This window comes from Suillus discolor (assembly GCF_016758755.1).
Source record: "Suillus discolor strain FC423 chromosome Unknown F5147scaffold_254, whole genome shotgun sequence".
Classification (NCBI taxonomy): Eukaryota; Fungi; Basidiomycota; class Agaricomycetes; order Boletales; family Suillaceae; genus Suillus; species Suillus discolor.
The window spans coordinates 1-25,476 of record NW_024541501.1 but is presented as its reverse complement, the minus strand read 5'-3'; the positions used below and the strand labels follow the sequence as shown (position 1 = coordinate 25,476).

At 47.3% G+C, this 25,476-nt stretch overlaps 6 protein-coding genes across 6 annotated transcripts; 3 read left to right on the top strand and 3 right to left on the bottom strand.

Moving 5' to 3' along the window:
* Nucleotides 1–89: 89 nt before the first annotated feature.
* On the top strand, nucleotides 90–430 carry F5147DRAFT_660055 (uncharacterized protein; the record flags this gene model as incomplete). The annotated part of the gene is made up of 1 exon (XM_041434645.1): nucleotides 90–430. A coding segment is annotated over one exon (341 nt), but the record flags the coding sequence as incomplete, so codon positions are not given.
* Nucleotides 431–6,092: 5,662 nt separating this feature from the next.
* On the bottom strand, nucleotides 6,093–7,731 carry F5147DRAFT_799170 (uncharacterized protein; the record flags this gene model as incomplete). Its single annotated transcript, XM_041443240.1, has 7 exons — nucleotides 6,093–6,618; nucleotides 6,677–6,881; nucleotides 6,918–6,940; nucleotides 6,969–7,362; nucleotides 7,392–7,523; nucleotides 7,557–7,674; nucleotides 7,696–7,731. The coding sequence occupies 7 exons, from the start codon at nucleotides 7,729–7,731 to the stop codon at nucleotides 6,519–6,521; spliced, it is 1,008 nt and encodes a 335-aa protein (XP_041284444.1). The 3' UTR covers nucleotides 6,093–6,518.
* Nucleotides 7,732–13,672: 5,941 nt separating this feature from the next.
* On the bottom strand, nucleotides 13,673–19,774 carry F5147DRAFT_660053 (uncharacterized protein; the record flags this gene model as incomplete). The annotated part of the gene is made up of 22 exons (XM_041434644.1): nucleotides 13,673–13,788; nucleotides 13,883–13,995; nucleotides 14,147–14,719; nucleotides 14,769–14,907; nucleotides 15,728–15,826; nucleotides 15,882–16,276; nucleotides 16,327–16,364; nucleotides 16,401–16,475; nucleotides 16,529–16,643; nucleotides 16,753–16,946; nucleotides 17,039–17,371; nucleotides 17,700–17,855; nucleotides 17,968–18,021; nucleotides 18,301–18,418; nucleotides 18,478–18,547; nucleotides 18,595–18,780; nucleotides 18,825–18,861; nucleotides 18,939–18,960; nucleotides 19,076–19,186; nucleotides 19,255–19,344; nucleotides 19,392–19,452; nucleotides 19,738–19,774. The coding sequence occupies 22 exons, from the start codon at nucleotides 19,772–19,774 to the stop codon at nucleotides 13,673–13,675; spliced, it is 3,132 nt and encodes a 1,043-aa protein (XP_041284443.1).
* A 308-nt stretch (nucleotides 19,775–20,082) lies between these two features.
* Nucleotides 20,083–21,189, top strand: F5147DRAFT_782764 (uncharacterized protein; the record flags this gene model as incomplete). The annotated part of the gene is made up of 5 exons (XM_041442777.1): nucleotides 20,083–20,162; nucleotides 20,215–20,310; nucleotides 20,362–20,735; nucleotides 20,860–20,888; nucleotides 20,956–21,189. 5 exons carry the CDS (start codon nucleotides 20,083–20,085, stop codon nucleotides 21,187–21,189), a joined length of 813 nt encoding a protein of 270 aa, XP_041284442.1.
* Nucleotides 21,190–21,716: 527 nt separating this feature from the next.
* F5147DRAFT_782763 (uncharacterized protein) lies at nucleotides 21,717–23,602 on the top strand (the record flags this gene model as incomplete). Its single annotated transcript, XM_041442776.1, has 8 exons — nucleotides 21,717–21,953; nucleotides 22,006–22,019; nucleotides 22,071–22,403; nucleotides 22,451–22,579; nucleotides 22,636–22,739; nucleotides 22,793–23,001; nucleotides 23,054–23,262; nucleotides 23,347–23,602. 8 exons carry the CDS (start codon nucleotides 21,717–21,719, stop codon nucleotides 23,600–23,602), a joined length of 1,491 nt encoding a protein of 496 aa, XP_041284441.1.
* A 1,142-nt stretch (nucleotides 23,603–24,744) lies between these two features.
* On the bottom strand, nucleotides 24,745–25,422 carry F5147DRAFT_660051 (uncharacterized protein; the record flags this gene model as incomplete). Its single annotated transcript, XM_041434643.1, has 4 exons — nucleotides 24,745–24,811; nucleotides 24,852–24,920; nucleotides 24,993–25,237; nucleotides 25,292–25,422. Coding segments are annotated over 4 exons (512 nt in total), but the record flags the coding sequence as incomplete, so codon positions are not given.
* Nucleotides 25,423–25,476: the final 54 nt, after the last annotated feature.

Here is a 25,476-nt window from a genome sequence, read left to right as displayed (position 1 = left end):
AAACAAACATCATCATAGACCCAAGGTCAGAGCGTGTACTTGCATCAGAATCGTCTGTATTCTATATTCTAACGCTTCTTCAATCACAGTCATGGTAAAATACTTCGGATATCTGATAACTCAGGGCTGGTTGCACCAAAAAGCCCTTGATCTGGGCTATCCGCCCGCTCAGACACCAGAAGACTCGCGTGATATCCTTAGCACTGTTCCCATGCATGTTATGGCAGCGGCGGGCGTTCTCTCCTACGCCAGACTTCGTGCAATAAAAACACCCAAGGGCAAATATTTCTGGTGCATTGCCCTCGCCTGTGACGATCCTATTACTGTTGGAGAACGGATGTCAACCCGCCCGCCGCCGGAGGCAAATTATAAGGCTTTGAAGGAGGCGATGGGGAAGGATGGCCCGCCTCATTGGTATCGAGCTATTTGAAATGAAATGTCAGTGAGCTTTCCGCATCGCCACTATGTAGAAGCAACTAATGTTCATTCTTCTTAGAGAAAACAAGTCTCGTCGCATTGTCACGTATATCACCGCATACCATCGAAGTCATTGAATCACAGGATGTAATGATATGTGATTATCTTACTTCCGTTGCCCGTGTATTTACGTATTGGTCTAAGGAAGAGCCAGGATGCCGCAGATTCTGTATCAGCTCCCTATCATCGACCGTTGGAAGGTTCTACTGCTATGATTATTGTGTTGACAAATCCATTTTAACAACAGCGGAAATGGACGGTTTTGGGACTCGACGTGTGGTTCTATGGTACAGTTTTGATGTGCTTGCCGCTATCAGGGCTGTGAACGAGGCCCCTTTCAATTGCCAGGGAGGTGGAGGACAACTATTAGCCTGAAATATTGAACGTTCACTTGAACTCCGATAGCACGACTCTACGGTATGATCAGGACTACAGCAAAGTCGTCAGGGGAGTTTACGATGAGTTGTCCCAGAATTGGCGTCATATTCACGATATTTTGATCATGCATGAGCTCGGTGTCAAGTTACATGTTGAACGTTGATCGATCATCGATCATGAACGATTCGTGATCATGAGATGCTGGACTTCGTGTACTGCAAATAACGTTCTCAGGCTTAACTCGGAATACTCTCTCAGGACATCTAGCTAGCATCTATGTGAAGCGTCCTAACGAGATTCAAACCCAACCTGACCATGTTCTAATATCCTTTTATTACAGAACAGGGTCGACTTTGTCAAGGAATACCAGTTTTTCGTTAGAAATCGAAGAATGGGCCTCGTTGTGCCTGTCTTCGTCTCAAACCTCCTCGACAATCGGCACTTTACCTTTCCTTCCACTTCCAATATTCATCTCATCGCAGCTGTTCGTTCTTTCAATGTCAGCAAGCCCAACACTAAAGTGGACAAGATGTCTCTGGTGGTTTTATCCTCGTGGATGTTGTCGGGCTGTGGCATCAGTTGAGATCTGAAAGGTGAGTAATAACACTCAATCCAGGATCGCTGCAAGCTACCTCTAAACATTTTTTTCTCTGCACTGCTGAGAGTAAGGTCAGTTCGCTTGTCCAAAGAGGTCTGATCATTGTTTGGGCCAAGGTAGATCCCACGCAGAGCAGAGCAGATCGTCTCGTTAGTCCGTGTGAAGTTCTTCAAGGTTTTGAACCTGCAAAGCGTTATTGTACGGTTCTTCAGATGACTCGGAGGGCAGAATTTTAGATTCCCCCATCCTCTTCATTTGCTCGATGTTATCCGTGCGTCAGCTTAACATCGACTAGTTGACGAGGATGGACGATGTTTCACCAAACTCTGGTTGTCGTCACCTGTAAGTTAAGCACCCAAGTTGGGAAGAAGGTCTCCTCTCACCATCCAGCCACTGTCACGATCCAGGATAAATGTCGATCTGCGGAAATCGTGCGATGCTTGCTCCCTCCGTTGATTCAGCAGTATCACACAGTGCATAGGCAGAGTTGGATGAGAAGCGAATGAAGCGAATGCTCCAAACATTGTTTGTCATGGCAGTACCAATGGTGGCCTCGATGGGATACGTCATGAGATGATGTTCATGTGAGGACGCTGAATGGTCTTACTCAGCGCACTATTGCAATGAGTGCTTCGTCGCTGCATCTCACAGCCGGACAGGTTTGTCAAAAGAACCTGTAGTTACGATGCGAGTGGCATCCGGCGAGAACAAGGGTGAGTTCAGTAAACCAGTGTGCTCCCTGAGCACGGTCTGGGCAGCCAGCGGTCAGTTCATATCACGTCTAGATGCTATACGAAGAGTATTCAGAAGTCGTTTAGAAATGTTCTAGATACTTACGTGGAGTTAGTAGGCGAATGGCAGTGCTGATACATGAAGATGTGGGGTGCTGTGTGGACTGGTGCCGCCAAAGACTGCCGCATGTCCTGTGCAGTCGACGAGATATCCTTTGAATGCGGAATGGCCCTGTGGTTGGACACGAGCACGATATCTGACACTCAGTGACCTATGAGCAAGTCAAGATTCACATATGGAGGAGTCAAGGTTCACAATCAGCTATAGAGAGGACAAAGTAACCTAAGGGATGCTGATAAGCCTATCGATAAACTACTGCCAATGTAGATATCATAACAAGATGAACGATAAAACTGAAATACCTACGGACATTCACCAATGATTCTAGCAACAGCAACAGGAAAGATCGCCTCCATGTTGGCCGGTGTCTACCTGAACTGCTATTGGTTGATGTTGCTGTTGCGTATTGGGATCCTGTGAAGGAGGGTCTTCATCACGTATTAAGGAGTGCTCACTCCCAGGAGCACCCGCTGCAGCATTACGCTGTAGACTTGAGTGTGAGACACCCAAGAGACAGTCATGACAAAATAACCTAGCGCACCTGTCGACCTTGGGCAAAAGGAACGTCGACAACAGGTGGCGTTGTATGATGGAGTGGTAAGGTAAATAGGCGTCGTAGGTGAGTTTTGAAGGTGGTGGTGGTGGTGGTGGTGGTGGCGGCGGCAACTGGTGGTGATGTGGTGGGTGGTGCAGGTGCAGGAACTGACTGAGGCCTCCTCGTCAGAGCGAGCCTCAGTCTTTTGAAGCGCCCAGCTCGCTGTTGAAGTCTTGGCCGGGAATTCTGCGAATACTGTAATGAACTATGTGAGAGAGAACAGAAGGATACGGTCTTGCACGCACTTGATGCATTCCATGGAAGAAATTGGGTTGTGTATCATATCCATCATGATCTTGCCCGGGGATCTCTGCCTGCATAAAAGTTAGTATCGAAAGAGGTAAGGAAAGACGTACATACTCCAAGAATACGGTCGTTATGCGCAGCGAGCGTGCTGCATTTCTTCTTGAACTCTGAGTGATACGTGGGTGAGCGTGATAGTCGTGGGTGACATGACGGAAGACTTGCCGTTGGACCAATTGAGACAGCTGGCCTTCGCAATGTCATCGATGGTGTCCATCATGTATTTGTATGCTTCGAGGGCTTCGTCGAGTTTACTTGCCGAAAGGAAAGCCTGGCACCGTTTCTGGTGTGTAGTTAGCAACAAGGACTCGAGATCCCAGCCAAAGAGCTGGACAAAGCACTAGGTCATGAAGAACATTATATACATCATCTTGACACACCACAGTCAAGTCCTCGTACATTTGAGGCATGAATTTTGATGCGAAAGCGCCCGAGTTGACGGCGGCAGTGAAGTGATCAGCGGCTTCATCGTGACGCGCGCCATCGAAAGCTTCGATTCCGAGCTGAACACATAGATATGTCTATTGTGCGAGTTGAATAGATCAGGATTGATGATCGAGTGTGGCCACATGACACTCACTTCCACGACACGACGCGCGAGAGGATCGACATTTGGACAAGCGGCAGCCAGGTCTTTGATCAACAGCATTGCTTCCTCGTGTTGATCTGCGTTGAAGAGTGCGATGGCCTGGGATACCAGATGAGGCAGAGAGCATGGGAGATGAATTAAATGTACCTTGATCAAGAGAAGAAATTGGCTGGTTTCTGAATTTTGGTTTGTGAACATCGATGCAACGTCGAATGCTGCCCTTGCTTCCCGGACGTGACCTTTTCTACAGAGGGCGATGCCTTTGGAGATAAAGCCTATCAATGATGGCCGAATGTTGATTGACTAAGTTACGGATGAAAGTTAGCCTTTCGTAAGAGGACAATTATGGGTGGGTCTGTCTCACCGTGATTGCATCCTCGAGGGCGTGGTCCAAGTCGTGCTTCCGGGCCATGACGAACGAACGATTGGCATATGAAGTAAAGTCATCGGCGTTGGTGTGGATCTCTTGCGTGAGGAGTTCTTCAGCAATAGACAAGTCCCCAGTTAGACAGGCATCGCGGGCTGATGTGATATCAAGGATCTGTACCAAGGATGCTCGAATTGCGTGATGAGTTAGAAATGAAAACTCGCCTTTGAATGTTGCACTGCCCATTCTGAGATCTTATTGTCTTCACCTCCGCTGAGGATGTGCTTGCCATCCGCAGAGAACGTGACACATGTCGCGGCAGATGGATGCTGAAAGATGGCGATGGTTCGTTGATCTGAGCGCCGCCAGAGACGGACATGCTTGTCAACAGATGCAGAAGCGACGAGGGTGCCAGCGGGATGAATAGCAATGGCGTTGCCTCTACGAGTGTGACCTTCCCAGTGATGACCGACCTGCTGCCAGGTTGATGTGTCCCACTCCAATATGTAATCACTGCGTGCTGAAAGAAGGCGTGTGCCATCGGGCGTCCACGCGAGTCAGAAAGTGCGGGATTTGGCCAGTCTGCGTCAGGTCTATACAGACAGGTCACAGACTCCGTGTTAAAGTCTGGGGGACAGGTCTGCCAGCGGTTGTCCGGAAAGTGCCGGGAAGCCTATGTTTGTCTGCCCGCCGTATTATTTCATAATTTAGCGTCAGTCGGACTCAGTCCCCCGCCATCCCGCCTCAGCCTCTCCCGCCATTTCACGTTGCCCGCCGCGCCCACAGACAACATATCATCGACTGCAGCTCGTATTCCAGGTGCCATCCTGCGGAATGTCATCAATCGCACCCGTCGTTGATTGCACCTACTGATGCGTGACACAGGGGTGGGTGAAGTGCTGACGGGGGTGGTTGATGTAGATGGCAGGGGTGGCTAGCCACTGACAGTGGTAGCTGATGGGATTAGTGTCACAGTGGCTCACGTACTACGATCGTGGCGGAGTGCTGATGAATGATGTCAGAACAGGCAACCCGGAACTTGCCGACAAAACACAACCCAGACATGTCCCCCAGACTCTGCCCAGACAGACTTTGGGGCGGAGTCTGCGCAGACTTAACACAGACCGGCCATTTCCTACATGCCCTCACGCGAGTGACGTGCTCCATAATTTGCGACCTGCCAAATATGCGACGCGTTCCCTTGTGCCTAGATTATAAACTTGGATTTCGTCTCTTGTTGCGATGGCAAGAAGTTCACCAGAAGGCGAATATCGAACGCAGAAGACACGAGAGCTGACACTATAGTCATGTATACACTTGATTGGTTCTCCTTGCATCTGCCACGTTTTGGTACACCAAAACTTCACCGTCTTGTCCCATGTTGAACCAGCTGCAGTGGCCAGTACCATTCCATCCGGAGAAAAATTCACCGAGCAGATATTTTCGGAGTGGGCTTTGATGGGTTGGGTGATGGATTCGCCAGTTTCACCGTGCCAGGCGATGACTTCTCCCTTTTCATCACCGCTTGCCATTATTTTACCATCTCGCGAGATCGCCAATGCATGCACCTCACTGCTATGCCCTTCCATCTTCTTCAACACAACACCTGTCTTCAAGTCCCAAAGACGAAGTGTCTTGTCGTTCGAGGCCATAATCATTCGTCGTTTATCGGGGAACACTGCGACTGCGCTTATGCGCCCCTCATGATCTTCAAAAGTTCGAATGGGTGTGATGCTTGGAATGAGCTGGGACATTTTACTGGAGGTTGATGGTGTTGAGCACGGCCGAGGGATTGCGGGTGTCTTTCTCTAAGTTACAGAGGTGCGTGTATTATGCGTTTTCATGTTGCTTCACCACGCTAACCTTCCTCGTTTCCATAAACGCCCAAGACACGAGGCAGTTCGCCATCACCATTGCAGCAAGATTGATCCCACCCGATTGTACTGGCTACATGCGGCCGACATTTGTCTTCACAGTTTCAAGCCCTACCGAGACATGAAGCCAGTATCACACCTCTCCAACAAACCTTCAAGCTCAAGTCTTACGTCTCATCGCCGCTCACCTTACGGCTCTAGTATAAGGCCTCTACATGTCTATGGTGCGTCTTGATTGTTAAACGTTGATTCCCGTCAGGAAGGCAACTTTTCCTGTACTATGCATCAAGAAGATTAAGCCTTCGTTGCTTTCGCCTGTGAATTCGAGCCCGAGAGCGACTATTATGTGCATCACACAAGAACATTGTAGCCAATGATTTGTAACACACAAAGTAGTCTCGATCCTAGCATTCCAATCAGCATCAGTGGTCGTCCGCGCCCGGCCACCCCCATCTAACGAGCCGAGTCGCTCCGTCATGCCACGACTATACTCGGCGGCTAGCTAGTGTGGACATTATAGAACCACGAGTGCCAACGACGCAAGCTCCATTCGACCGAATGATAGCATCAATGAACACCGGATGCCTGGTGGCAGCCACAACTTTTAGCGTCAGAATGGAAATACGACATCTAATCAGCTCACCATTTTCCATAGATCTCCTCTGTCTGCTCCGCCGCATAATTTACCCACATCCACCCCAACGCCCTAACATCTGACCACCATTCCGGGTCCCTTTCGTCGCTCGTCATGATAACATGCGTGGTCTCAATCCCTTTTCGTGTCCGAAGCTCTTCTTGCACCTCGGATACCCTGCGCGCAATAACAGACAATGGGGCGAAGCACTGATCTACAGGAAACTCCTAGCATTGCTGGCTGAAGTCACCGTGCCGCATGTTGATGGATATACTGTCAAAAGTTAGATCTGTAGAGTAACCCATGCCCGAAAATTTGACTCGCGGGAGGAGTTGTTTCAGTTGCTGGTACATTCATGGCGCGTCGGGTATGCGCATCGGCAATCTTTTCCATGCTTGCAGTCCATCGCATGTGTTGGCCTACAAATCTCCATGCAGGAGAATAGTCTAACTCCCATTCCCATGTATGATGCGCGCTTATGTAGTAAAGGAAATCGAAGCATAATACGTGATCGTCTGGGGGAAGGGAAACCTGATGCTGAAGAGAAGGATAATCCGTTGATGATAAATCCAGGTTTTCAAATGAGCCTCTGGAAACCCAAGTGATGCAAGAGACGAAAAGGCTAGGAGATATCAGCTTGACCCAAGCTGAGGTTCGCGTCCACATGACATCTGTGATGGCCAAGCGTTTAATCACTGAAGAGGGATGTTCGAAGTTGTCTCACCGAGCTTGAGCAGGTTCAGGGAAGGACTTTGTCGTGGTTCAGGAATCTCGAGGTGCTGTTGAACGGTTTCCCAGACAGTCCAACCGTAGCCAAGATCATCGAGAACCTGGCTTTCTGGATCCTTGACTTCGTCTCATTGAAGCAAGTGAATCCCTATGGCTTGACTGAGTCGAGGGACGTCAAACACTTCCCCGAAAACAAATGGAGGTGCGCTTGGGTCGATATGAGTGGAGAGGAACTTTGGGATACGTTCTGTCATGAGAGCGAGGTATATCAAATTTCCCTAGTTAGTTGAAGATAGTACCTTGGAGTTAGTAGGCGAATGGCAGTGTTGATACATGAAGGTGTGGGGTGCTGTGTAAACTGATGCCGCCAAAGACTTGAATAAACTGTTGCATGTCCTGTGGAGTTGACGAATCGATATCTTTTGGATGCGGAATGGCCCTGTGGTTTCACACGAGCACGATATCTGATCTGATACTCGGTATCCTATGGGCAAGTCAAGATTCATATGGAGGAATCAAGGTTCACAATCAGCTATAGACTCGGAGGACACAAAGTGAGCTAAAGAATGCTGATGCTTATCGATAAACTGCCGAATCAAGCCAATGTAGATATCATGACAGAGTGGGCGATAAAACTGAAATACCCATGGGTATTCACCGATACTTCTAGCAGCAGTAACATGATAGGCCGCCTCCATGTTCGCCGGTGTCTACCTGAACTGCTACTGGTTGATGTTGCTGTTGCGCATTGGAATCCTGTGAAGGAGGGTCTTCATCACGTATCAAGGACTCGTCACTCCCAGGAGCACCCGCTGCAGCATTACGCTGTAGATTTAAGTGTGAGATACCCAAGAAACAGTTATAACAAAATAACTGAGCGCACTTGTCGACCCTGAGCAAAAGGAACCTCGACAACAGGCGGCGTTGCATGGTGGGGCGGCCGGGTAAATAGGCGTTGTAGGTGAGTTTTGAAGGTGGAAGTGGCGGCAACTGGCGGTGACGTGGTGGATGAGCTGAATGGCGGGCTCTCGTCATTGCGAGCCTGACTCTTTTGAGTCGCCCATGGCGCTCTTGAAGTCTTGGCCTCGAAATCTGAGAATGCTGTAATGAACTATGTGTGAGAGAGAACAGAGAGATACGCTCTTGCACGCACTTGATGCATTTCATAGAAGAAATTGGGTTCTGTATCATAGCCATCTTGCTCTTGTCCCGGGATCTCCGCCTGCATAATGGTCAGTAGCGAAAAAGGTGAGGAACAGGGTACATACACCAAGAATACGGTCGTTGTCCGCAGCGAGCGTGCTGCATTTCTCCTTGAACTCTGAATGACACGTGGGTGAGCGTGATAGTCGGGGTGACATGACAGAAGACTTGCCGTTGGACCAATCAAGACAGCTGGCCTTCGCAATGTCGTCGATGGCGTCCATCATGTGTTTGTGTGCTTCGAGGGCATCGTCGAGTTTACCTGCCGAAAGGAATGATTGGCACCGTTTCTGGTGTGTAGTTAGCAACAAGGACTCGAGATCCCAGCCAAAGAGCTGGACAAAGCACTAGGTTATAAAAAGCATTTTATGTATGCATTATCTTGACATACCACAGTCAAGTCCTCATATATCAAATGAATGTATTTCGATGAGAATGCAGTAGAGTTGACAGCGGCAGCGAAGTGATCAGTAGCTTCGTCGTGACGCGCATCATCCAAGGCTTTGATCCCGAGCTGAACACGGAGATATGTCTATTGTGCGAGTTGACAAGATCAGGAGTGACTAGTGATGACCGAGTGTGGCCGCATGATACTCACTTCCACCACACGACACGCGAGAGAATCGACATTTGGACAAGCGGCAGCCAGGTCTTTGATCAGCAGCATTGCTTCTTCGTGTTGATCTGCGTTGAAGAGTGCGATGGCCTGGGATACCGGATGAAGCCGATAGCATGGGAGACGGATTAAATGTACCTTGATCAAGAGAAGAGATTGGTTAATTTCTGAATCTTGGTTGGTGAACATGGATGCGACGTCGAATGCTACCCTTGCTTCCCGGACGTGACCTTTTCCGCAGAGGGCGATGCCTTTGGAGATGAAGCCAATCAATAATGGTTTAATGTTGATCGACTATGTCACGAATGAATATTAGCCTTTCGTAAGAGGACAATGATGGGTGAGTCCATCTCACCTTGATTGCATCCTCAAGGGCATGGTCCCAGTCGTGCTTCCGGGCCATGACGAAAGAACGATTGGCATATGAATTAAAGTCGTTGGCGTTGGCGTGGATCTCTTCGGTGAGGAGCTCTTCAGCGATAAACAAATCCCCGGTTATACAGGACCGCGGGCTATTGTGATGTCAAGAATCTGTATGAAGGATGCTCGAATTGCATAACGAGTGTCAGAAATGGAAACTCACCTTTGAATGAGCGTCCTTTGGTACTGCCCACTCTGAGATCTTATTATCATCTCCGCCGAGGATGTGCTTGCCGTCCGCAGAGAACGTGACACATGTCAGTTCAGCTGAATGCTGGAAGATGGCGACATTTCGCTGATCTGAGAGCCGCCAGAGACGGACATGGTTGTCTTTAGATGCAGAAGCGACGAGCGTGCCAGTGGGATGAATGGCAATGGCGTTGATATCGTCAGTGTGGCCTTCCCAGGGATGACCGACCTGCTGCCAGGTTGATGTGTCCCACTCCGATATAGAATTACTACTGCTTCCTGAAAGAAGGCGTGCGCCATCGGGCGTCCACGCGAGTGAATAGTTCCATCCACTGGTGCGACTTGTCAAAGATACGACACATTCTTTTGTGCCTGGATTATAGATTTGGATATTGTGTCTTGTTGTGATGGCAAGAAGTTCCCCAGAAGGCGAATATCGAATGCAGAAGACAAAACTACTGCCACACTCGATTGGATCTCCTTGCATCTGCCACGTTTTGGTACACCAAAACTTGACCATGCTGTCCCATGAACCAATGGCTAGCACCATTCCATCCGGAGAAAAATCCACCCAGCTGATCCTCCTGGAGTGGGCTTAGATGGGTTGGGTCATGGATTCGCCAGTTTCACCGTGCCAGGCGATGACCTCTCCACTCCGATCACCGCTTGCTATTATTTTACCATCTCGCGATATCGCCAATGCTTGCACCTCAGTCCCATGCCCTTCCATCTTCTTCAACACAACACCTGTTTTCAAGTCCCAAAGACGAAGTGTCTTGTCGTCCGAGCTTGTAATCATTCGTTGTTTATCAAGGAACACTGCAACTGCGGTTATGCTCTTCTCATGATCTTCAAAAGTTCGAAGGGGTGTAGTGCTTGGAATGAGCTGCGACATTTTACTAGGGGTTGATGGTGTTGAGTACGGTCGAGGGATTGTGGGTGTCTTTCTCTGAGTTGTAGAGGTTCGTGTACTGTAGCTGACTGTATGGAAGCAACCGTGAATATTTGAATCACGAGCTGGTTCACCTGACCTTCCCAATAAGTTCTATTATGAGAACGAAGTATATCAAATCTCCCTAGTTAGTTGAAGATAGTCGATTGCGCAGGAGTACTCTGCATGTCCAGTATATAGCTTGAGGGCTTAAGTAGGAGATTTCCAAAGCCGAACAACTTAAAGACAGCCGTCAGAGCTGCTCATGTCGTCCTGAGAGATGCGGCCAGGGCTTTGAGAAATCACATGCACAAGCCGGGCCCAAGCCCTGGTACCACAACGTTCTCAGGCTTGAGTACTTTCTCAGGACATCTAGTAGTTAGCATCCATCCATGTATTTCCTCGTGAAGCGTCCTCCAACACCTTGATCTTCGTGATGTGAACAGAAGCCATCCCTTTCACAGGTACCCGCTCTCTTCTATTCACGTGATGCTGCACTATCAAAAACGCACCGAAAGGCTATCCAAGGCGAACAATCGTTCGTACTAACGAGTGGACGAGTGAGACTCGAACCCAACCTGTTCATGTTTGAGTATCCTTACAAAACAGCGTCGACTTCGTCAAGAATATCAACTCTGAGTCGTTAGAAATCAAAGAGTGGGGCCTCGAGTCAACTTGAATGTGCCTGTCTTCGTCTCAAACCTCTTCAACAATCGGCACTTTACCTTTCCTTTCACTTCCAATATTCATCTCATCGCAGCTGTTTGTTCCTTCGATGCCAGCAAGCCCAACACAAAGTGGACAAGGTCAGAAGAGACGTCTCTGTCCTCATGTATTTCCGGGCTGTGACATCAGTTGAAATCTGAAAGGTGAGTGATAACACTCAAGTCTCAATCCAGGACCGCTGCAAGCTAATTTTGAACAGTTTGTTTGTCTGCACTGCTGAGAGTAATATCTTGTAGTTCGCTTGTCTAGACTGGTCTGATCGCTATTTGGGCAAATGTCGATCCCACGTAGAGCAGAGCAGATCGTCTCGTTGGTCTGCGTGAAGTCCTTCAATGTTTTGAAGCTAGTACAAAGCGTTATTGTACAGTTCTTCAGACGACTCGAAGGGCACAATTTTAGATTCTCTCATTTTCTTCATTTGCTCGATGTAATCCACGCGTCAGCTTAACATCGAGCATCAGTAAATCATGAGTTTACCTTATCCTTACTTATTTTGAACTTTTCCCACTTATTTCAAATGGATCTCCTTATTTTTCTTAAATCACCACCTGGTCCCAATTGAACTATCAGGATCTGTTAGCCATCATTATGAATGTATGCTATAAAATTATTGGACTCTCAATTTGCAAGATGGTACCTCAAGAGAACATTTAAGAAAGAAAATCATCAGCATTAATGTGTCACTCAAACTTTATACTAGTCACTAATTGTTGGTCTTATGCAATGAAACATGTCTCTCAGGCCCAACAAACATATTGGAATACTCAATTTTGAAGCAGTTGTCAAATTTCAGAAAAAAGTAGGTCAATTTTAAATAACTTGAAATAAGTGGGAAAAGTTCGAAATAAGTAAGGTAAGGTAAACTCATAATTTCCTGATGGACTAGTTGACGAGGATGGACGATGTTTCACCAAACTCTGGTTGTCGTCACCTGTAAGTTAAGTACCCAAGTTGGTGAGAAGGTCTCCTCTCACCATCCAACCACTGTCACAATCCAGGATAAAAGGAGTCGATCCGCGGACATCGTAGGATGCTTGCTCCCTCCGTTGATTTGGCAGTGTCACACAGTGCATGGGCAGAGTTGGATGAGAAACGAACGAAGTGATTGCTCCAAGCATTGTTTGTCATGGCAGTGGTGACCTCGATGGGATATGTCAGTGATGCAATGTTCATATGAGCATGCTCACTCAGCGCACTGTTGCAATGACTGCTTTGTCGCTGTATTCTACAGCCGGCAGTTTTATCACAATTACGATGCGAGTGGCGTCCAGCGAGAACAAGGGTGAGTTCAGTAAACCAGTGTGCTCCCTGAGCATGGTCTGGGCAGCCGGCGGCCAGTTCATATCACGTCTAGATGCTACACAAAAAGTCGTATAAAATGTTCTAGATACTTACATGGGGTTAGTATGCGCATGGCAGTGCTGATACATGAAGATGTGGGGTGCTGTATAAACTGGTGCCACTGAAGATTTGAATAAACTGCTGCATGTGCAGTTGACGAGACATCTTTTGGATGCGGAATGGCCCTGTAGTTGCACACGAGCACAATATCTGACACTCAGTAGCCTATGAGCAAGTCAAGATTCACATATGGCGGAGTCAAGGTTCACAATCAGCTATAGAGAGGACACAAAGTAACCTAAAGGATGCTGATAAGCCTATCGATAAACTACTGCCAATGTGGATATCATGACAAGATGAACGATAAAACTGAAATACCCATGGACATTCACCAATGCTTCTAGCAGCAGCAACAGGATAGGCCGCCTCCATGTTCACCGGTGTCTACCTGAACTGCTACTGGTTGATGTTGCTGTTGCGTATCGGGATCCTGTGGAAGAGTGTCTTCATCACGTATCAAGGCACAAGTCCCTGTAGCATTGATGCATCAAGTCTGCTGGTGTCCAGTGATAGCTAATGCATCAACTATGTACATTACAAAGCCTCCCGATGCATTATTGATGCATTAAACTATGCTCACTATCAGACTCGAGTGCCCTTGAGTGCCTTGATGCCATAGTACCCTACCAGCCTATACTTTGGTCTGGGCCCCAGTAACTTTAAGGTAACTTAGAACCGGCAATTTTAAGACCAGCAACTTCATTCGGTACTAGTGATGTAATACAAGGTACACTAAGTAGGTACCAACAATCGACAGAAAATCCGAAGCGTCAGGGCATATCAGGGATTGTTAAATCAGGTAATGGGAGCGCGGCAGTTGGATTGCCCAGTATGTCTTGAGGAGAAGTGAATGGGGCCCATATGCAGTCAAAATGGGCAGCGAGGCAACGGCAAATATTGGCTTGCCTAGACGCATAAGTGTGCAAGCCTTCATCCCGGGCAACAGCCTCACGGCGGGCAGCAGTTCCTGGTTCTTCTCCATCGCAGGGGGTGGACTCACAGACCTGGAGGACTCCCTGTCCTTCCCACCAATTTGCCTGCCAATTGAAAAATAGCAAAACCCGGCACATCTCCTCCTGGAGAAGGTCCACTTCTTCAGCCCAGCGAAGCGCCCTGGCACGGGATTTGCACCATTCAACATGAACACCTGGCAAACGCTGAGATTAATCCCATGAAAAATGGATCGGAAACCTTACCATCAACGTCCCCACCATCTGCGCAATTGTCCACACCATCCATCATCCAAATCCATGTCAGTCTTCACCTTCCCTCTCCCTGAGTGGCAAATGGGTCGATGAGTGGCTTCACGTCGTCATCAGAGAGGTCCTGCAACCATCCACGCCAATCTACCTTCTTCAGAATCTGTGCGAGAGATTTGAGAGCCCCCAATGCAGTCCTATAGCGCTTTACGCACGCCGCCTGCCTAGCATGTATACGTGCGAGCGCGTTTTGAGCCCGAGTATTGGCCCCTTGGCCCCGAATCCATTCTTTCTTGAAATTCAAAAGGGAGCAGTGTACATGGAGGCACTGCCTAAGATCTTCTAAAGCGTCGTGAGCTTGTGTGAATCGCAATTCCCACTCGATGTGTTGGAGGTGCAAATCACAAGCATTACCATTCAATGCGGACGGGAGCCACAGCTTCATAAGCTCAGCATTTTCAAGAGCACTGGTTGCTGACGTGTTGACGAGTACTTGCACCAATGGTACATATAGAAGCTGGGTCCGCCTCCAAGATTCGGTCTTTCGACGAAGAGACATCCTCATGCGGAGGATACTCAACTTCTGTGTATCCATGGCATGAATACCCATGTTGTCGGCTATGGCCTTCAAGCGCTGCCTTGTAGAGTGTTTTAGTATGGTGAGCGAGACATGTGCTAATCACTCACTGTTCTTCTTCAAGGTCAATGCCTGATGCGATGAGTACACTTGGCGATACATCAGGGTGAAGTGAAAGATCTACACCACGTTCGAGATCCTCAGCCTCGAGCTGGGCTAAGTTCAAGCGTGCACTTGCTTGTGTAATCGCTGGTCGATTTATATGTCAAGTAGGGTACACCAAAGAGATCAAATCAAACTCACCAATGCCTTTCAGCTGTAACAGGTTGGAAACCATCGTATTGTTACGACAAACGGTCGTGTGCGACTAGGATGATCTAAACAGCGACAACCACGACAGTGGTACCGAGTGCTGAGAGTCGTCAGCCTTTACAGACAAGCAAAGGTTGCGTACTCGAACATAGCTCGTGGTGGTTAATGAGGGGTTACGCTGAGATGATAGCGGTTTACAGACAGTGAGAGGCGTCACTGAAGGTACGAGTCGATGTCGAGCAGGTAGCTTTAGCGGGACAAGGAGTTCAAGGGTAAACCTAGTAAGATTAAAGTAAGGAACGTCTACTGTTAATCTTCGACCTTATATAAGGCTAATCTTCGTATCTAAGCTCAGCCTAAAGCTGGGTTCTAATCTGCTTATCTACATGAGTCAGAGATAGCGTCCATGAGGCGGGCTTCTATCGTAGATAGGATCCATGAGGCATCCTTCTATCCAGTACATGAGGCAGCACGAGGCTTGCCTTCTATCTTGATAACATAAATAGGTCTTCTAGACCTATGTCGTCATGTCATGTCACGTGCGGTCCAGACCGCTTATCTAAGCCGGCAGTTGCTGCTTATCGTCTATCATCATCTATCGTCATTTATCGTCATAGAGCTGGTGAGACTCTGGTATCGTCTATAGCCATGCGGTGGCAGAGGGCTGTCTGCTGGCGGGGGACTCGTGTCATGTTACTGTAACACGTATCGTTTGGATTTTCCTCCCATGCCTCCATTTCAACCTTCCAGGCCACACGATTTTCAGACGTGATGACACTATCAAACTCCTCGAAGGCAGCACCATGCTCGGCCTTTTCTGTCTGGGCTTCTTTTATCTTGAATAAAAGCGATGATCCTAAAACCAACTCTATTAGTTTTTGTGTACATAATACTGCGCAACTAGAGCTCACCAAGTCCAACTACTTTTTTCCAGTTCCAGTCACCGAAATGATTGTCTAGTGTGTCTTGATGACAGCCTGGACCCATACCCTTCGTGCTTGAAGCTACAGGATTGATATTGGACCATCCTCTCTCTGGTGCCTCACCATCCGTGCGCCTGACAAAGCGAGTAAAGTTGAATGAAAAAATCGTTTGGCACTTGGAGACGTGCGCAAGGAGATGGAACTTGGGCACAAAGAAGCGGATCGTCCTCGTAAAATAGTTCAAGTGGTGGGAAGGTGGCAAAGACAGCATGCGTGACCAAAGATGCTTGTGCCATTGACAAGCGATGTCATATGACACATTCAAGACATCTACCATGGAGTGTCGTAGTGTAGAGAAAAACAGATAATCCATGTTCAGATACCTGATCGTGTTTGTTAGATCAGACCATAAAATTAGTGAGAAAAAACCCACTTTTCTCCCTTTTGAAGGTCGCTGACTCCATTGGGACGCTTCATATTATGACACACACAATCAACAGTACCTACTCCCATTGCTGCAAGTCCTTGAGATAATTTGGTGTCTGCCATGTTCACAGCGTTGTGGCTGGAGCACGTGCTTTTCTGCAAGTTAGAATGTCAGACAGCATCTTGACCCAAGTGGTGAAGAAACGTACCTCTTGTGTATCTTCAGCCCTGTCTGAGATGTGAGACTTGTAAGATGCCTCCTCTACAAAATAAGCCCAACCTCGTGAAAGGCTGGGATCAATCTCATCGGACAATACCACATGTCTTTTCAGACGAAAGTTGGCATCAATCGCCAGAAAAAGTCCATATAGCCAACTGAGATATGATCAGCGCTCTCGAGTCCTGACCACCTTGTGATATATATCGGACTCACCCTTTGGCCTTTGGAGCATCTTGCCAATTGTCCGGGAGATTTTTCCCAGGCTGCGGACATGCAGGACATAACACAGCACACTGACCCTCCGAAGTACCCGCCACACCACTTGGATCATGGCCGCGTCCTGAGCGCTTTAACATCACCAAGTGACGCCATTCACGGACCATGCGCATGAAAGATTCATAATGATCCTGAAACGACAGTGTGAACTGAAAAATTCACACTTAGTGAGATTAAAACTTACTTTTCATTTGGTCAAGCCTGTGTTGTCCGTTAAGCGAACCAGCGAGTGATAAAACTCATATGCGGAAGCCTTTGACTCAAAAGACAGAATATGGTATTGATGAAGAACATGGAATGTTGCGGCCGTTCGTGGATTAGTAGAAGTTGACAGAAACCAACCAGCACGCAGTAGTTGCCTAGTATGTGTCTGGGAGGTCGTGCAGCCACAGAAGTCCAGCCCAATTTCATGAATACCATTGGCATCGATGAGAACAAAATCGTCGTTGAATGCCTTTCTGGGAAGAATGCACCGCTCGCCAATTGCGTGACCCAGCTGTACGCGAAGGCCCATGCTTTTCAATGAAACACGCTCAAAAAATTGACCATTCCATTCCTAAGAAGCTAATGAGCTATCAGTGCTTTCACAATTGAGAAAATAAACTGACATGAATATGGTGGGTAGGTAACCATATGTGATTCTGGATGATACAGGCGCCACAGTACAATTGCGCATCCAGACACTCCTGGCATCGATATTGTGGGGGTGTATATGTCGGACATCGACATCCAGGACATGTGTCAGAAGTGTGATCTCCGCGTCCATCGTGTCGCAGAATTTCCGCTAGAAAAAAATCATGTTCCTTCATCCAGATGAGAAGGGGATGGTCCTAATGTCTCGTTTGATCAATGAGAACAATTACTTATCATTAAATAAAACATACCACAGCTGTTCGCTTATGCCTTGCACTCTCATCTAGTAATACAGATGGTTCCGGTTCCTCGCAATCATAGGGAAAATCAGAGAAATCCTCTCCTGAAACAGCATATTGGCTGTCAGGTTCATAGGATGACAATATGGATGCAGTCCCTAGGATTTTCTGTTTAGATACAATCAAATCGCCTTCTCGATGTGATGCAAATGTGACAGAGGTATGGATGGGTGCTTTGGAATGTGGATTCGTGGGTGTGTAGGGGTTTAGTCGAGCGCACTTTCGGCTTGGTATGTCTGAATTTGATCGCCCATGACCTCGTCCACGCCCATGGCTATTTAACTGATGGAATGAGCATGAAAGAGGTACAGCCTGAACGGTCTGTGATGATTCATCCATGGCACGCTACTGCTGGCAAGGAACTGATTGGGTCAATGTTGACTGTCACTGTGGGAATTGAGGACCCCAAACGTTTCAAAACCTCAGACACGCGAATACAGCGCGACTTGACAAATAGTAATGGACACCCGAATTTCATAAGACTCTACAGCGCGACTGACAAATAGTAATACTAATAGAACAGGCCGAACTATCAGAGCCCCCAGGGATCTACCATCTCTACTTGGCCTTTATCAATTGCCTCCCTCACCAGTTGCTCCCTGAGCGCAATAGATACAACTTCATGATATTCAGGCTTGTTAACGCCCAGGACGCAGTTCAATGCATTCTCCCTATTAGTGTTCAAATGTTTGATAAATATAATAAATATTCATAACAAAACTGCGCTCACCAGCCAGTGACTACACCAATGTGGGAACCACAAATGACATAGAAGAGTAATTGCTTGTCTTTGACTTGTTCTGAAATACTGTTAGCAATGAGAGAAATTCCACCGCCATTAACGCACCTGGAAGATTGTAATAGACGCCATTATAGTATGAAAGCAGGCACTCATCTGCCATCGATCGTGCTGCCTGCTCGAATTCAGGAGTGCCATCGTAGACGAATGTGAGCTCCTTTGGTGCTGTGGAGACTGCATTATTGATGGCGATAGGTGAAAATGAGACGTGTTCGATGAAGAATGGTACTTTGACTGACATGTTGGTCAGCGTAAGAATGGCAAGGAAAGTGACCCACCTGTTGACGCTATGGCTCTATAAAAGACCTGGCGAAACTATACAGCGCATTCAATTTGCTGAAACTAGAAACTTGGATAAAACTAAGACCATACAGTGAATCTGATTTACTTACTGAATTGCCGGCAAGTATGGTGCTAGCCAGAAGAAACAGGAGGAGCTAGAAAAGGCTTGATGAAGCCATACAGTGCATTTGACCTGCTGAAACTGGAATATCGGAGTGGTCATTTAGGAAAGAAGTATTCGACCTACTGAAACTGGAATATATTGGAAGGTCCTTGTCTGAGAAGGGAATAATACATCGTGTTAGAGTTCGAGTTGGCATTCGCAGTGGTATTGGCGTTATTAGAAATGTTGCTGGCACTATTGGTATTTGGGGACGCGTTAGATGGAGTTGGAGACACGTTAGACGAAGACGCGTTAGAACTCACTTCCCCGTCGATACTGTCAACTCCAGAAAATGGTAACACCTCGTTTGTGCCACTACCATGGTATTGGCGTTATTAGAAATGTTGCTGGCACTATTGGTATTTGGAGACGTGTTAGATGAAGATGCATTAGAACTCACTTTCCCGTTGATACTGTCGACTCCAGAAAATGGTAACCACTACCAACACCAGTCGCCTTGTCTGAGAAGGGAATAATACATTCCCTTCTCAGACAAGGTGGCTGGTTCACAGTTGCACGTGCCAACAACGGAACCAATAACACCTAATTCTATTATGGTCCTACCGCATGTTTTGGTCCTACCGCAGTCCTACAACATAATGTTCTTGTCATTGCAGGCCTGTATCTTAGTTGAATAGATCTCAGTGAAATACCGCAGTAATCTATGAGACAACCTGCCATTTAGTTATTTTGTTCCAATATCTACGCAGCTGATTGCTGATCGTCCCACATGATTATGGTCCAACCTTTTTGGATCCAGTTACTGACTTCACTCGCATGCATAGAAGTTAGGGGGATTCAGGCATTCAAACACTATGTAAGTCCAGGGTGATATTTATCACGAGGTAGTACTACTGCGACACATCACACTCACATGTATCTTTCAAAATACTAGCATCCCACCTAGCTGGTAGGTCTCTCTCGCACACACTGTCTTAATATTGTGTTATGGTCTGACCATCCTCGCGAATGCTTTGACAAATCAAAGACTCATTGTTTTGGTCCAAACAAATGTGAGTGCTTCATATAAATGCTTCATTCTTTTTCTCCTCACCATACAACATTACTTCGCAGTCACTACATTCATCATTATGGTACGCCCGACTATTCATAAAACTCATCAAGATAGAGTACAAGCTGCGAGAGACAAGCATCGTCGACACTATCTAAAGTAAGTAATAAACTGATGGTATCTCTGAGTCAACTTGACCGAAAGACCCCAGGTGTCGAGAGGTTATACTGGCAAAGCGGCGTCAGGTACGCCAAGAAAAAAAAGCCTGTCAAGTCAACGATCTTTCAGATGATGAAGACGAACCGATGTATGTGCTGCTTTGACTTACATGTCTCAACACGTCTGACATTGGTAACAGGGAAACTTTACAAGACTGCATTGCCATGGTCAAGTATGCCAAGGATGACTTCATGACGCATATCAAAGCCCCACGAAGATTCTTCAACCTCCTCGTGGATGAGTACTCCAAGACCATGCCTGACCCTGAGCTATATCCTACCGGGAGCGGAGACAGATCTGTCTTCGAACGCGCTATTACAAACTTTGAAGACTTTCTTGACAGAGCCAACCGTGGGCTGGATGGTATCCTTCAGATGTGCGGTGTCTGTGACAAGTGGCGTGCTGCAGAAGGCATCTGCAAGTTCATGAGGGAAATGATAGGAATGGTGGAAGACATCTTGTTGCATCTGGCAGAAGGCGGAGACGGTGAATTAGCGGCTGCCTTCATAGAAGGTGAGTTGTGGTACCAGGAGTACAAGTTCCCCATCTAGTGTACCTACCATGTAGAGCCTGCGCTTCTATCTTTGTCCGTGGGACTATGATTAGCGATGACAACATGAAATGTACCTATGCGCAGATCTTTTTGCGAAGACGTGTATGGTCTCTGTAGGTCAGGTTATGGCGCTATCCCACAACTTGATTTTGCTCTCCTCTCACCATGTCCATGTCGCAGATTGCTGTCCTCATGCATGACCAGCGCGATATGCTCAAAACATTTTTGTCTGCATTTAAGATTGCTCGCTCTGGGTCAGTGGAAGAACAGGATGATTTTTGGGAGAATGTATATTCACACTGGTTCACAACTTGGCCTGAACGTACTGTGCACTTCGCAGACATACCCGATGATCAAGCACTGTCTGGGCTGCAGGAGGCATTGCTTGCTGAAGCTATTCGATGCCGTCGTTGAGTACGTTCGTCCTGTTTGGTTGTGTAAAGACAGGAACATATGCTCACTGTGCGAGCAAGAGGATTCAAATTTTCATCATTATGAACACCTTATATCAACAGACGTGCATGCCAAAACGAACACTAACGGAATATTTTTCTGTGAAGAAGTCATGAAGGTGAGATATTCTGTCTGAAGATTGTTTATCACCACAGTTGATTTGTTTTTTCAGGGGATAGATGAGGGAGCCATTCGGTGCATGCATAAAGCGAGAGAGCGAGAGCGTGGCGGTGTGATATGTGTAAATCTAGTGTAGAACTAGACAACTTTTCTTGCGTGCATAATTTTGTTAAATTAGTGAAAGTCTGGGAATATACTCTCAATAAGAAGCGGCCTGAGGAATTAGGAAATTGAGGGATTACCGTACTCGAGGATCACCATGGTGGAATATCACCTGTTGTCGTTATCACCTACATACCATCAAAGTGCGCCCCAAGCTTTGCTTTTATTTGAAAAAAAAACTGACCTTGCTATGGGGGTTATGCCAGATGCCGGGCAAAAAATGGACCACTCCAGAGCAGGAGGAATATCTTTTGAGCTTCATGTCCAAATTCCGTGAGAGTGCCACAGACAAGAATTTCGATGAATTTTTCACGAGCATATGGGCTCTATGGTTCGAAAAGTGGCTTGAGGAACAAGTCGTCTTCAAAGACATGCCAGCTGACCATGTTCTCACCCCGGACGAAACCAAGGCTCTTGCGAAGGCAGTTGAGGTGCGTCAGCAGGTAAGTCACATGTATGAAAACTGGATAGGGCGTACTAATTGATTTTGGACAGCAACTTGTCACTTGGTATAGGTGAAAGGTCAATCCGGCACATCTTGGTCGCTCAAAGGGGGCCAGGGGTGTGCTGAAATTTGATGCCATATTGGGTGGAGGCGTGGAACTCAAAGGCACACGCGCCCCACAAAAGATCGATATTTACTCACATAAATTCTATGAAGCAAAGGTCAAGCATACTGCAGACGCTGCAATTGCAACAGAGAACATTACTAGCAGAGGCCCCAAGCTGAACAAGCGCCGTGAGATCACACGGCATATGTACTCAGAGGAAAGTGAATCCGTCAAAGCCGATATTGACAGGAAGTATCAGAAGGCCAAAGCAAGATTCCGAAAAAAGCGTCAGAATTTGAAGTCTGGGAAGACACCGAAAATTGATGACAAGACGAAAGTCAAGTACATACCATTTATCAATCAAGCCTCACATTACTGATCCTCTGTAGGGCAATCCGTGAGCTGGGCCCAATGCTCGACCGCATCCTCAAGTATCTCGCCCATATTACAGGTGGCTGGAAGTTTACCATTCTCATGGGAGGTCGCGATCCTACAACAGGAGAAGCATCAGTGTTCAAGTGAGTAGTGCTAGCATTTACACACTCAACGGAGGCTGTGCTCATCATTAGTCAAGTTACCACATTGGTGAACTTCAAAGCGGCGCCCAGTCCAATCATGCTTACAAAGATTTTGATGCAATGCAAGCTGCCTTTCTAGCGTTTGTGCCAAACGCTCTCGGTAAGTTCGAGTTTCTATACATTCAGAGCCCAACCTTACCTTCTCCCAACTAGTATTTGAATCTACCCTACCTCATGAATCGGCAAGTGATGAAGATGAAGAGTCCTTGTCAGACTTGGACAGCAACAAAGCCAATGAGTGGGAAAAGAGCGCTGGGGAGGGTAGTATGAGTCGAGTCGAGGATCTCCTGGTACCCGGCCTTAATACAAGCGACCTGTATCGAATGACTCCCCAAGCCGATGAGCATTTTGGAGATAATGTGGTGAGTAATAGCCTATCAATATACATCAAAATGTGTCTCATTGTGCATGTAGAGCAGCTCACATACTCCATTGGATACTGCTGATGCATCGAGTGGGCTAGTCAGCATGACTGGAGCAAGCGATCATTTATCACTTGCTGCAGAGTTGCGTCGTGATTCTCACTCTGCGGCCGCATGGGACCCCATCGTAGCGGGGACCGCTGATTTCTCAGCCTTCGATCCCCATGCTTTCACCACCGTGGGAGGTGGGATACCTGACTGGTTAGTGACCCATGACACCAACCAATTGTCGGATTCACCTGTATGACTTCCCAATAACCTCACCAATCCAACATCTCCTGGCAGTGATCGCCCACATCAAGAGATAGAGGTTCTTCTTCCTGCCATCTCGTCCATGCATAGCGAGGAAGGAGAGAATAACCACGAAGGTGATTCGCTTGCTAACCAACTGGAGGTCCATCCTCGCCGTGGGGTGCATAGACGGCATGTTGAAAACCCCCCAGCTCCTACCTTATCTATGGGTCCATCTACAATACTAGACCCTCCAGCAGCACATGTGCCTCGTCTCCGCGTCTGTAACAATGTTCCATTCAATCCCTGAGAACGTGATAATGACATTGGTGTCCACACACGTCGTGCTCGCCCCGCGGACTCACGGAAGTATGTTCATCTGTTCCTGTGCAAAGGTGGATAATACTGATAAACTCTATAGAAGGGCTCGTCACTCTTAAATATCTTGTTAACGTACCTCTACATCTTGGTGATTGTACACTGTACTAAATATTGTGCTGCACTCTGCAATATAACTTCATTGTTTTGACTTTCTGAAAACAGTTTGATTTGGTCCAAGTACAAAAAATATGCTTGATTATAGTATGCTACAGCAACTTAATTGTGATGTACTGTGTAACGTACGAGACGGAAAACCTTGGCGGAATGGCAGAGTTGAGGACTTAGTGGAAAACCTTGGTAGAATGACGGAGTTGGGGACTTAGCGAATTCACAGCTCAAAAATTGCGTCATTGATGGGACCTGCCCTATTACTAATATGAAAGGACAACTAGGACAGCAAGAGACCTACTAAAATGGATGCTGAGTGGCTGGAGGCCAAAGGATTCGAGTAGGAACGGCAAGAGGCCTACCAAACTGAATACTGAGTAACTGGACACCGAAGATTTGAGTAGGTAAGCAAGGTACCACCAGGAACAAGGTACTACCAGGAGCAAGGTACTACAGGGTACTACCGGAAGCAAAATATTGCCGGGGAGCAAGGTATATATAGGTACAGCGCGCTAAATATGGATGGACAAGTGCTAAATATGGATGGCGCAGCCCAAATATGTACCGGATGGATGATGCATAACTGTCAGATCCCTGATGCATTAATGATGCATCACGCAATGAGCAAGCTTGATGCATCACAAAACTAGGCTACTTAGCCTGTTTTGATGCATTAAAATGACAGTATTGCCTGCTCAAGGAGTGCTCACTCCCAGGAGCACCCGCTGCAGCATTACGCTGTAGATTTGAATGTGAGACACCCAAGAAACAGTCATGACAAAATCACCAAGCGCACCTGTCGACCTTGGGCATAAGGAACGTCGATAACAGGTGGTGTTGCATGATGGAGTGGTAGGTTAAATAGGCGTCGTAAATGAGTTTTGAAGGTGTTGGTGACTGCAGCTGGTGGTGATGTGGTGGGTGGTGCAGGAACTGACTGAAGCCTCCTCGTAATAGTGAGCCTCAGTCTTTTGAGGCACCCAACGCGCCTAGCTCGCTGTTGAAGTCTTGGCCGGGAAGTCTGAGAATCCTGTAATAAATAATGTGAGAGAGAACAGAAAGATACGCACTTGATGCATTCCATGGAAGAAATTGGGTTCTGCATCATATCCATCGTGATCTTGCCTGGGGATCTCTGCCTGCATAATAGTCAATATCGAAAGAGGTAAGGAAAGACGTACATACACCAAGAATATGGTCATTGTGCGCACCAAGCGTGGTGCATTTCTCCTTGAACTCTGAGTGGCATGCGGGTGAGCATGACAGTCGTGGGTGAAATGATGGAAGACTTGCCATTGGACCAATCGAGACAGCTGGCCTTCACAGTCTCGTTGATGGCGTCCATCATGTATTTGTGTGCATTGAGGGCTTCATCGGGTTTACCTGCCGAAAGGAGAGCCTGGCACCGTTTTTGGTGTGTCGTAAGCAACAAGGACTCAGGATCCCAGCCGAAGAGCTGCAAAAAGGACTAGGTTATCAAAAGTGCTTGGTGTGCATCATCTTGACGAACCATGACCAAGTCCTCGTATATCAAATGAATGTATTTTGATGAGAATGCAGTGGAGTTGACAGCAGCAGTGAAGTGGTCAGTAGCTTCATCGTGGCACGCATCATCCAAGGCTTTGATCCCGAGCTGAATACCTAGATATGTCTATCGTGCGAGTTGAGAAGATCAGGATTGGTGACCAAGTGTTG